The 12540-nt window shown below is 39.6% G+C and overlaps 1 protein-coding gene across 3 annotated transcripts in view; it reads right to left on the bottom strand.

Moving 5' to 3' along the window:
• The window catches only part of NFX1 (nuclear transcription factor, X-box binding 1), a 72432-nt gene that overhangs the window by 28586 nt on the left and 31306 nt on the right, over positions 1-12540 (bottom strand). For all 3 annotated transcript variants that reach the window (XM_028115159.2, XM_088019203.1, XM_028115160.2), the window contains exons 8-11: positions 10632-10731; positions 10331-10548; positions 5598-5695; positions 1869-1899 (exon numbers count right to left, since the gene is read on the bottom strand). In XM_028115159.2, coding sequence (XP_027970960.1) covers positions 1869-1899; positions 5598-5695; positions 10331-10548; positions 10632-10731 — 447 coding nt within the window. The remainder of the gene's footprint in view (positions 1-1868; positions 1900-5597; positions 5696-10330; positions 10549-10631; positions 10732-12540) is intronic.

The raw sequence follows: 12540 nt of genomic DNA, 5'->3' as shown, positions 1-12540 counted from the left end.
TATTCGTAATGGGGAAAAACTGGAGACAACCTGAATGACCACCCAAAGGGCAATGGCGCACTATACTGTGGCATACCCACATACAGAATACTCTGTAAGAGGGAGAGCTATATGCACTGACATGGAAAAATGTCTTTGATATGTTACTGAAGAAAAAAAAAAAAGACCCAAGCTGCAAACAGCATGTTTAGTATAAACCTAAGTTTAGAAGAAAAAACAAAACTAATGGGCATGTGTATACACCTATATGAATACATAAGAAGATCTAAGACCCATACCCAACAAACTAATAACAGTTTCATCAGGGAAGTGGAACTAGAAGGGGAAAAATCAGGTTAGGGTATATTTCACTTTTTACTTTACACTGTTATTTTTTTCCTTTATAAGTGTATTAATGTAATTTTTTCAAATTATGTTTTTCAATAACCAAAATTTTGACTGTGGGCTTAAGGCGGATATTTCCAGTTACCTCCCAAACAGCCACTCCCCACCTTCTTAAGGCTAACAGAGCCTTAATTTTGTTCAGAAATTGGGTGCCTATGTGCTACTCAGTTGGAAGTATGAATGCAGAATAATAATTCATCTAGCCTGTTCATTTCATTCCCCTTGTTAATGTCCGGTTTAGGCAGGAGCATGTGATACAAAGTGTATTGAGAACCTCTCAGAACTGATTTATTTCCTTGCTCTTTAAGAAGGAAGGGAAGCTTGGAGCATCTGGGTGGCTCAGTTAGTTAAGCATCAGACTCTCGATTTCGGCTCCAGCCGTGATCTCAGGGTTGTGAGATCAAGCCCGAAGTCGGGCTCTGCGCTCAGTGGGGGGCTGGCTTAAGATTCTCTCTCCCTTTGCCCTTCCCCCACCCCACTTGCTCTCTGGTGCGGGGAGGGGGGGGGATGAAAGAAGGGAAGCTTAAGAATCTCTTTCCTTTAGATGATGTTGGGTAAGATGTGTGGACTTGCTGTAGCTAACTTAAACCCATGAGGGAAAAACCAAAAAAAATCAGAGAAGCTGACCTGGTGTCCTGGAATCAGTGAGGCTGGAATTAACCAAGCCTGGACTTGTTCTGCCTCCACACTTCCTATTATGTGAGACAGTAAACTCCCTTATTGCTGATGTTACTTTTCCCTGGGTTTTCGATACCTGCAAACAAAAGCATCCTAACCCAATACAGTTTTCTTCCTGACCAGAATAAGAGCTTTAATTTTGTACACATTTAACTTCTATTTAACTTTTATCACTTTTCCAAAAAGGTTTTAAGGTTAAACAAAAGACTGTGAGATGGTTAGCAAAGGACAGAATCATAATAGCATGGAATGTCAGGATCAAGGACAAAGGAAGAAAGAACACCATAGTCCTCAAGTTTAAGAAGGCTGCTGGCTGAGTACCTGTTCCAGGTATGCAACAGTCATAGCAAGCCTTATGGGGATCAAGCATCAGAGTCAGTGTGTAAAAAGTTTGCTGCATTAGGTATTATTCACCTTCACCCCCACTACCACCATTTTATTATGAAAATTTTCAAACATATAAAGAAGTTGAAACAACTTTACATTGAATATCCATATGACCATTACTGAGATTCTACCATTACTTTTTCACATATCCACCTATTCTACCACCAATTTGATGCATTTCAAAGTAAGCTGCAGATATGGGTACACTTATCCTAACTTTAGCATTTCATTAACTAGAATTCAATTTATGATTTTTACTTTTCTTTTCAGGTAGAAGAAGTTCCGTACAATGAAATACACAAATCTTAACTGAATTACCTTTACTGAATTATGACAAATACATAACCCAAGCCCCTATCAAGATAGAGAACAATTACTTTTACCCCAGAATGTTCCCTCTTGCCCGTTCCCAGTCATACCTTCACTTTTGAGACTGGTACATGGAAGCTCCTATGGAAAAAGGAAAAAAAGACAACAGTAACTCCTTTAGGAATAAATGAAACAACTCAACTATAGTATAAAGCTAAATGTAACATGGATATCCTAAATATCCTGTACTTCTCTGGCAGCCACTTACTTACCAACTTTACTCCTCTAGGACTAGGTTAGCTCAGTCTCTGTATTAATATGCTTTATTCACAACAGGGCACCAGGTTTACTGACACTTCATGCAAATATAATTGTAACAATCTTTGTGGTCTGGTCTCCTAATTTAAAGTAGATTAGGAATTATAAAATCTGAGTGGAAAGAGGGGTGGCTAAAGGTATACAAAGCAAAGAAAAATAACTTCCAGGCACGGGTGGACAGAAAAACCCATAAAAAGCAGAAAATGTGATTGTTACAGATACGTAACAATCTGGTACCAGAGGCAAACAGTTCAACACACTTAAGAGCAGCCCTGACACTGCTGAAATGCAGCAAAGTAGAATATAGTAGTCCTCTGGCATTCAGGGTATTACTGTAGTAATTATGTAGGAACGACCCCAAGATCTACACATGTAACTTGCTGAGGCATGATCCTGAATAACAAGTGTGGACAGGCAGCTGTGCAGGAGTAAGTCAGTCACTTGGGAGGGAGCGAGCTTGGCTGCCCACCATCTACATCTGAATTTGTCTTTGATGTCATTCACAGGTTGCTATGTACTCAGAAACTAGCAAAATGATAAAAATACTCTATCTTAGTGAAAATGACCCTGAAAAAAGGGGCAGCTACTAGAGCTGAAAACAGAAGTAAAAAGGTCTAAGAAATGGACGATTCTGGCTAGAAAGATGTTTTAGATAAATTAGTTGGCTGGGTTGGATAAGAAAAAGTTCCCCATATGTTTTCTAGAAATTTCATGAGTAGCCTCATGAATATTTCTTGAGCGAATGTTCCAGTTAATGCAAACACTGGATTACAGAGTAGAAATGACATGCTAGAGTGTATCTACAACTGCAGGGAAAGGCAGAGCTCCTATAGATCCCTAAAATCAGTATGAATTACCAACAAACACTTAAATACAGTACTCTTTGTTAAGAGATAGTAAGATACAGCACACATTTTTCATTTTTTTAAAGATTTTTATTTATTTATTTAACAGAGATAGAGAAAGAGCATAAGTAGGCAGAGCGGCAGACAGAGAGAGAGGGAGAAACAGGCTCTCCACCGAGCAGGGAGCCCGATGCGGGGCTCGATCCCAGGACCCTGGGACCACGACCCGAGCCGAAGGCAGCCGCCCAACTGACTGAGCCACCCAGGCGCCCCTAGCACACATTTTTCAAAGATTCCCACCAAAGTGATTAAAAGAAAACCACCTCTGAAGCTTTAAGAAGTTTTATTTATCTAGAAAACTCACTCCAGGGGCTCCTGGGTGGCTCAGTCGGTTAAGCATCTGCCTTCGGCTCAGGTCATGATCCCGGGGTCCTGGGATCGAGCCCCCGAGTCGGGCTCCCTGCTCAGTGGGGATCCTGTTTACCCTCTCCCTGTCCCTCCCCTACTCATGCCTTCTCTTGCTCTCTCTCTAAGTAAAATCTTAATTTAAAAAAAAAAAAAGGAAAAAAGAAGACTTACTTCCAGTAGAAAAGCCCATTCCATTACAAAAGACATTTCATGAAAAATTTGGCTAAACAATGAGGTCATGATCAACAGTTTCAAAGAAGATTTTTTACTTTGTCGAAGGTTTCAACAGAATTAATACTGATAGGGAGTGCTTCCAGCAATTTTAGAATAAAACTTATTTGAAAAAATTCTATTTACACACAGCTTATCATGAGTACACTCACTGCTATGGGGTCCAGTATTCAAGGGAGTGAGGAAGGACAGTGAATGAGAAGCAAAAAAGCACAGAGAATGGGACTGCTGGGGAGAAAGAAGCAAACTGACAGTAGCCATTTCTAGCTCACGCATCCGAACCTGCCTGTGCTTCTTGGTCACAAAGAGCACCTCTGGGCATTACTAGAATTGTGATCACTAAATCACAGTACTTCAGTCTTCAAGGTCCTGTAGCTGACATTCAAAATATCTCTACTGCCCCATGTACTCTGCAGTTTCTTTCAGGAAAAACACACACACACACAACTTTTGCCACATATAAACTACTATATTTTTACATTTTTATTCTAAAGCTTACCTAATAAGCTAGCACCCAATTTATGGACTATATCCTCAGAACATTTGCAAGTCAGCGGCTACCCAGACCTTGGGCTTGGGAGCAGTGAAAGTGCACTGAAAGTGGGTCAAAGAGGACAGATCAATACTTGGTATGTTCTCCAAGTTGGATTACCCACAAGACTTCCACAGCAAGGCTCCTGCCTTTGGTTACAAGCATAGGAATGGTAAAAATGGTAAGATGTCCTTTTTTTTTTTTTTTAAAGATTTTTTATTTATTTGAGAGAGAGAATGAGATAGAGAGCGTGAGAGGGGAGAGGGTCAGAGGGAGAAGCAGATTCCCTGCTGAGCAGGGAGCCCGATGTGGGACTCGATCCTGGGACTCCAGGATCATGACCTGAGCCGAAGGCAGTCACTTAACCAACTGAGCCACCCAGGCGCCCCAAGATGTCCTTTTTCTAACAAAAAGTCCAATCAAAACTGCCCCAGGCAGAAAGTAGAAATTGACAAAACAGTTGTACAGTTAAGAATTAACCTTTCTGAAAGGGCAGTCTGGCCTTTGCCATTGGCTTCTGGGAGGTTATCTCTAAGCCTTTGGAATATCATGCTCCATAGGAGAGTCACTGTTTGCCTGAGGCCTTGGGTCATCACACAGTGTAACATAATTTAGGGTACAGGCTGGCCATACTGAAAAGTCTTAAAGTGGGGACTGGCTACACCACCAAGACCAATGATGTACTTCAGTGTGGGGCTTTGGGTCACACGGTAACCGGAGACCTCTGGTGACACTGGAGATTGAGATCAGCTACATGGGCAGTCAACCATGTGTACACAATAGAGCCTCAGTAAAAACTGAATACCCAGGCTCGGGTGACCTTTCCTGGTTGGCAATACCCCATGCATATTATCACCAACTGATGTTGAGAAAGTAACACTGTTCCAACTCCATAGGGAGAGGACAATTAGAAGTTTCATATTTGGTATTTCTTGGACTCTGCCCTGTATGTTTATTCCTTTGGGTGGTATTAATCTGTATCCTTGCCCCGCTGTAACCACGATTACAACAGCTTTCAATGAGTTCTGCTGAGTCCTTTTAGTGAATTATCAAACCCTGAGGGTGGTCTTGGGGACACTGGACTTGCAGTTGGCATCAGAAGTTAGGGTCTTGTGGACTATTCTAATTCAGCAGTTGTCTAAACTCTTGCAGTGGGTGTCAGAAATGAAGGTGATCTTGTGGACTGTGTTCTCTCCAACTTCTTAGTTAGCTAACTCCTTGCAATAGTGCTTTTGTTCTATACTAGCATCTAGCATTATCACACTTGTATACTTGCCTTAGCCCCATTACTGGTCTCAGAGCCTGGAGTGATACTTTCCCCCACCCCCAATACCCACCCTACAACTGACCTCTGGTTGCTGTCAGCATATACTGGCTGGACTGAATAAATCACACATACTATGAGAGGAATAAAACATTATCATGTTATTTTGATTCCTCCCATCCCATAATCACTAATTGAAAAGGTATGGGTGATAACAACTCTAACACTGTTTACAATTTACCTTTGTTCTGAAAGAACATCTGCAGGAAATAACTGATGTACGAGAGCATGGTCCACAGTCTCCTTCATGGCAGAGCTTTTCGCAGGTATGAATGAAATCTTTAATAAAAATGAAAAGAGCTAGGAATGAACACTGCAAGTATGTATTTTCAGACTCCCAAGTTCACTAGCCACACTGGTCTTCTACTTCTATGCCCTGCAACTCCAGAATCAGAGTTGAGGGAAGAAGGATGTAGTCAATGCCTCTTCCTCTATCCTCTCTTAATCTAGCAGGCTGGGCCTTTTCTGGCAAAGAAAGGGCCCAGAATTAGTCACTGGAATATCCTGTGGAGTGCATAATGCTTTGCCTAAGTCAAAAATCAGATCTTCTGACTTCTTTCTTCAGGCCTCAAGTCTCAAGGTTAGACTTGGATATCCTTAAAATTATAGCCATGGATGACTTTACTAAAGTACTCTTTTGACTCTGAAAATCTGGAGATCATAAACAATCAGAAACCATGATCCATAACCTTACTGACTCCAGCTCTGCAACTCTCTGGTGATAAGAGGTCTGCCATTCATCCTGCTAAATTAGATTTAGGACAAATCCTGTTTCAAGGACACCTCGGGGATCAGCCACAGTCTCTAATGGCTACTGTTTAAATGTGTTTTTTTCCATTCTTTTATTTTCAGCCTAATTTTAACTCTAAAGTATATTTTCTAAAGATACCGCATAGTTGGATCATGTGCTTTATAAAAAAAACTGATTGGATAGCCTCTGCTTTTTAATAGTTTAATCCATTCACATTATTATTGATACAGTTGGATCATATCTGCCATTTATCTTTTACTTTTCTGTATCCCTCATGTCTTTTTTGTTAATGTAATCCTCTTTACTGCTTTCTTTGGCATTAAGTGAATATTTTCTAATTTAACATTTTTTTCCTTTAATGGTATTTTTCCCTATTTTTAGGGGGGGTATTTTCTTAATGGTTGTTCTAGGGCTTACCATACACATCTTATCAGAATCAACTTCAGATTTATACTAACCTAATTCCAACGAGATACAGAAACCTTAATCCTATGTAGGAGCTCTATTCTCTCTTCTCTTTTATGCTATTATTGTTATACGTTATGTCTACATGTTATAAACCCCATAATACATTAATTACTTCATATAATTTTTATTAAAGCTGAGAATAGGAGAGCAAGCATACATTCATAGTTTGTTGTGTTTATCATCTTATTTACCATTTCTGGTTTTCTTCCTTTGTTCCTGCAGATCTGAGTTACCACTTGGTATATCACTTCCTTACTCCAGTACAACTTTGATCCCACCCACCCCCTTTGTGCTCTTATTGTCAGATATATTTCCACATGTTACAGGCCTAATACTATAATTACATATTATCTTACACAACTGTTAATTTTAAGTCAGTTGCAAAAAGAATATACATTTACGCTATCATTTAAAATTATGTAAATACCATTACTCTTTGATTTTTCATATGGATTTGAATTTATATCTGGGTTTACTTGCTTTTATCTGAAGAACTTCCTTTAATATTTATTGTGAAGTAGATCTACTAGGAATGAATTCTCTGTTATTTTCATTTTTGAAAGATAGCTCTGCTGGATAGAAGCTTCTTCGTTGGCAGTTCCCCCCCCCCCAGCATTTTGAATAGTTCATTCCAGTGTCTTCTTGTTGTGATGTAGTGTTCTCCATTGTTTCTGATGAGAAGTCTGCCATTAATCTTATAGGGGTTCCCTTGTATGAGAGGAGTCATACTTCTCTTGATACTTTCAAGATTTTGTCTTTGTCCTTGGTTTTCAGCTTTTTAATTGTGTCTAGGTGTGGATCTCTTTGAATTCATCCTATTGGATAAGTTGAGCTTCTTGGATCCATAGATTAATGGTTTTCAATAAACTTGAAAGGTTTTCAGCTATTCAAATATTTTTCTGCTTCCTACTATTGTGGTATTCCCATTACATATATGCTTGTGTGCTTAAAAGTGCCCCGCATTCGTTTAGAGGTGCCGTTCACTTTTCTTTATTCTACTTTCTCTCTGCTGGGCATAAATTGCCCAGCAGTCTGATCCAATGAAATGTGGGTAGGGGTAGTCTTTGAGTAAAGTCTGTGAAGTTTGTTCTGACCTCAGAAGGGCTCCTCTTAGCTGTCTCTTTTCCTGGTTCTTTCTGCTGAACTAGCTGGCTTACAGTTTCGCTTATTGCCCTTAATTAAAAAGAGGTATTATTTTCTAAAGGGCCTTTATTTAGGTCTGAACTTCTCCAGTGTTACAAATTATAAAGTCCATTCCTTTGGGGGAATACTTTGTAGCTCTCTTTTCTTATGGATTACCTTTCCCCCTGGGAAAAGTCTCAGTCAGTTACTCTTGGTGCTGAGTGGGACAGCAGCCTCTGGTTTTCTTGGCTTGTTTTTCCCAGTGTGGAACATCTGCTCTAAAAGTGAGCTGAGGTGAAGATGACTGGGGCCCCAGTAGTCTAGCCTGTTATGGATGGGGTAAAAACTCTGACTTATAGGTGGGCCTGTATGGAAGAGAGCCCCCAATCTCTCAGCTGTGCTTACCAGAAATTTAGCCTCTTCAACTTGGGAGTCACAGGGGATGAAAAATGCTGGCAGTCTGCTCCTCCCAGGGAGATATGGTAACCCTTGACTGGGAGCTTAGGGGTAGAGGCAGCCTCATCTTCCTGGCACACCTATCCTGAATATAGCTTTTGTTAAGCTGAGCTTGGGGTGGAAGGAAGGGAGTGGACTGTGACTTAAACAACAACACAGACTTGCTGTTCTTACTGAATTTTAGATTTTCTTTAATAAAAAATACTTCTTCATCTGATGTATGCCCACAGGAACATTTCCAGAAACTTTAAATGATTGCTTCGTAATAATGTTCCCTAGCTTTGCCTGTTTTGCTGGGGAGTGGGTCCATGTAGCTCATGTTCCCATCCTGAAAGCAGAACTCTCCCTAGTGTCTTGTACTAAAGCGATCTGTCTAGGATGGAAATTCCTATTCAGTGAGCTACTAAAAAACCTCAGCAAGCTTTCTACAGATAAGTCAGGTCTGAATAAACTTGACAGCCGTTGTTTTCACTAGTCATGGGCTTGTCTTTTGAGTTTCTCAATCCAACTCAGCCTAATTCCTTACAAATTTTCCATGATTAAAAACTTGTTGAGGTAACAAGTGGTTACCCTCAAACCCCTTCATGTGGTCTTGTCCCACCCCCTGGGCCTGTTTATAAAGACAATTACTATCCTTTTCTTGCTCAAGTCCCCATGCACTTACCCATTTCACATTTCCTCCTTCTCTCATTGTCACATATCTTAGCCCCACAGTGGGATTTCTGGTCATCGTATATGAAATTATTACAAAACTGACCCATGAGCTTTCTGAAAAGGGAAGACCTTTACCATCCTTCTTGATTTTGAAGTCATTTAAACTCCACTTTACAGAGCTTATCTGAAGATACATTTTTACAGTAGGCAAAGAGAACCAACAGACAACTGATTTTCCTAATGCACTAAAAATATGTATTAAAACATGAGAAAAGAGCATTCCTCCCCTATACAGAATTTTAAAGTCACACTGTAAAAAATAATTAGGTAGGGTGTACCTACCGGTTTCTGCTGGTATCTGGAAGAAATATGAAATCTCTCTTTTTGATAAACATGGAAACCAAACCTAAAGATTTTAGCTTTGCCAATTAGTTATAGGAACACCTCTCTTATATAGACTCAGTTGCCCATGTCCATTTTTCTAAATACACAGCCTTTGAACACTTACCCAGGAGAGAAGGTGCCAAGTCACTGCAAAACTATACAGGTATATTCCCCAAGGACTACCTCAGAACATTCCAGAACTCAAACTATTACTTTAAAGCTAATTCTAACAAACTTTTTCTGGTTTCTATATCCAAGTAATCAGAAGCCACAAGTCAGGAAAAAGGGAGAGTCACTAATGGTAGGCACACAGACATACTAAAAGCAATGACAGGAAATAAACAATCAAAAACTTTAACAAGTAGATAAAACAATTCAAACTGCATATTGGTGTAGGGAAATTGCCTGAGAAACCTTAGCAGGCCCTAAGGGCATCACTGTACCCAGCATAATACAATTAACTGAGGTTCAGGAAAATGATGACTCTGGGTCAATAAAGAGAAAAATGATCTCCAGTAACCTCTGTTTAAAGAAAGCAAATGTAAATTTTAGAAAACTGTCCTTCCAAAATGATGCTCAGGAGGTCTTTTCCCTCAACTAGATGGGAAACTTATCTATAGAGAAAGTATTTCCTGAGTACTCCAAATGGCTGAAGTTTTATTATACTTAGCATTTTAGTTCTTAAACATCTCACCCACAGTTATTTAACATGTTCCCATTATATGAAAATGCCTTTACCCTGGATTGGTAAAAGGATATATGGTTTTCATACTACTGCAGGCTACTAAGAGAAACTGAACCCCCCACCCCCGGCACCAGCCCTGCATGGGACAGTATCTCACAACTGTCCTAAGCTGGCAATAAAATACCTGAAGCAGGAGAGATCACTTGGGCATATTTGAGTTTTCACAAGTATATTCTGAAGAGGAAAGAAAAAGTGCCCATACAAATTCGATCATTAGTATTTTCAAAAGCCTCTGATATCATAACTGAAATTGAACACTATTCTGCTTATATAGTCACTGTTGCCAAACATTTTCATTCATATGTTTAAAGACAACTTTATGCCTACTGGTTACCTAAGGAACCACATGACAGAGGCTTGCCGCACACTTTTCCACACGAAGGGACAGGATCCATGCATGTTTTCCGACCATTACTTCCAAGTTCTAGCAATTGGGTGAGAGGAGTCTGGCCACAAGGGCAACAGCGCACCAGCTGGGGAAGCCGTGGGCATGGCTGGCAGGGCTGAGGGTGGCACACTTGAGAACATGTATGGTTCCCACATTTCAAGTCCCTGTTAAGAAAAACAACAGACTGTTACATAATTGTTGCATAAAATATGGCTTTATTCTAACTGAGAAAAACATAAAACCTTACTTGCCACATATCTTTAAACAGCCAAAGTCGCCAAATCCATCAGACTTTCCTATATCTGTTCCACATAACACATCTCGGGAAGTGCTGCCACAGTAGCATACTTGAGGACACAATTTCAAAAACAAAGGTGAGTAAACTGTATGGGTTCTTAAAATATTCCAAACAATCTCTAAGAACCTAGCACAAAATGCTACTCATTAGTGTTGACCAGACCTGATGCAGAAATAAATGGGGCTTATATAGAAGCTCTAAGACCCACCTAAAAGGCTTTATCAGAGGAAGTAAAAAGGGCCTTGTAAGACTGTCGGTATCTCATGGTGCCTCTGCAGCCGATCCCCAAAACAGCATTAAAGTGAAGCAACCCTCTAAATTAAGAGACTACTACCTGGCCCATAAGGCCATGGCTGAGTACCATTCACCCTAAGGCTCCCAGGGGTCCTCTGGAGAAGTTACAGAAGATGGAAGCTAAGCTGGTGACAGTCATGGAAGAGCTGATTACTGAATCCCTGCCATCTTCTCTCCAACCAAAGCAGCACAGATTTAATACTTTATATATTGAGGTTCACATAAAATGCTCACAAACACTTTCTATTGCTAAAAAGGAATAAAAAAAATAAGCGCAATATAAAATCCTTAATAATTTGTATTTTACTACTATTGAATTTGAAGTAATCATGTTTGAGTATTCACACTGAGTAGAAAGTTCAAACAACTCAAGACTTTTATTTGCTAGATAAAGAACCTGGTCCAACATCTACAGATCGTCCTGTGGGTTCAAGAAATAATGAGTTCCTTTACTTCTTGAGGTTAGCAATAAATGTGTGTTATATTTAAGGAGTTATGTTTCTGATGTATTAAAAATGTAACAAGTCTGATAATTAATTTTCATCAACTAATATAATTTTTCTAAGTGTCACTTCATGGGGCGCCTGAGTGGCTCAGTCGGTTGAGCGTCTGCCTTTGGCTCAGGTCCTGGTCCCAGAGTCCTGGGATTGAGCCCTGCATTGGGCTCCTTGCTCAGCGGGGAGTCTGCTTCTCCCTCTCCCAACCAGCTCTCACTCTCTATCTCAAATAAATGAATAAAATCTTAAAAAAAAAAGTGTCACTTCACATTTTCAATTTATAATAAAAATTTATCCTGTTAAAATCAATCTGTGCAGGGCGCCTGGGTGGCTCAGTTGGTTGGGCAATTGCCTTCAGCTCAGGCTATGGTCCTGGAGTCCCAGGATCGAGTCCCGCATCGGGCTCCCTGCTCGGCGAGGGGCCTGCTTCTCCCTCTAACCATCCCCACTCTCATGTACTCTCTCTCTCTCATTCTCACTCTCTCAAAAATAAATAAAATCTTTAAAAAAAAAATCAATCTGTGCAAATATACTTGGCTCTACATAATAAATGGAGACCAAAAGAGTAGAAACTGAATTGAAATCTTGCAGACCTAATGATGCTTTCCTTCTTTCTCAGTACAACTTAGATATCTACTTGCACAGAAAATCAACATCAAAATAAATGCAACATTATAAAAAACATCAAATCTTAAAATCACATATTTAGTAAAAAATAAAATAGAATACTTCTAACTTCAAACATTAGAAATAATGTTTATAAATAAAATGAACAGACCAAAAACTTTCAATGAGACACGAGAAAGGGGAAAGCCTCAAATCAATAAAAGCCCTAACCAAGACTTTTGATTTTTAAAATCTACATTCCATCTTCCAGTAAGTACATTTGCAGTTTCATCCCGTTCTAAAACTGATTCATTTATTCAATAAAGATTTATTGGACGAATACAGATGTAGGAAATACAACCAATATTTATGGAATCAATGAATTGGTAAATTAACCCTAGTAACTGGGAATTTCTGCAAGGAGGCTTTTCTTTGCTAAGTTTCTGCTCAGATAGAACACA

This window comes from Eumetopias jubatus, unplaced genomic scaffold (genome assembly GCF_037043125.1).
Source record: "Eumetopias jubatus isolate StellerSeaLion01/CBP00866 unplaced genomic scaffold, mEumJub1_p1.0 scaffold_15, whole genome shotgun sequence".
NCBI lineage: Eukaryota > Metazoa > Chordata > Mammalia > Carnivora > Otariidae > Eumetopias > Eumetopias jubatus.
The sequence above is the reverse complement of the archived record's forward strand: the minus strand, read 5'-3'. Positions and strand labels throughout refer to the sequence as shown.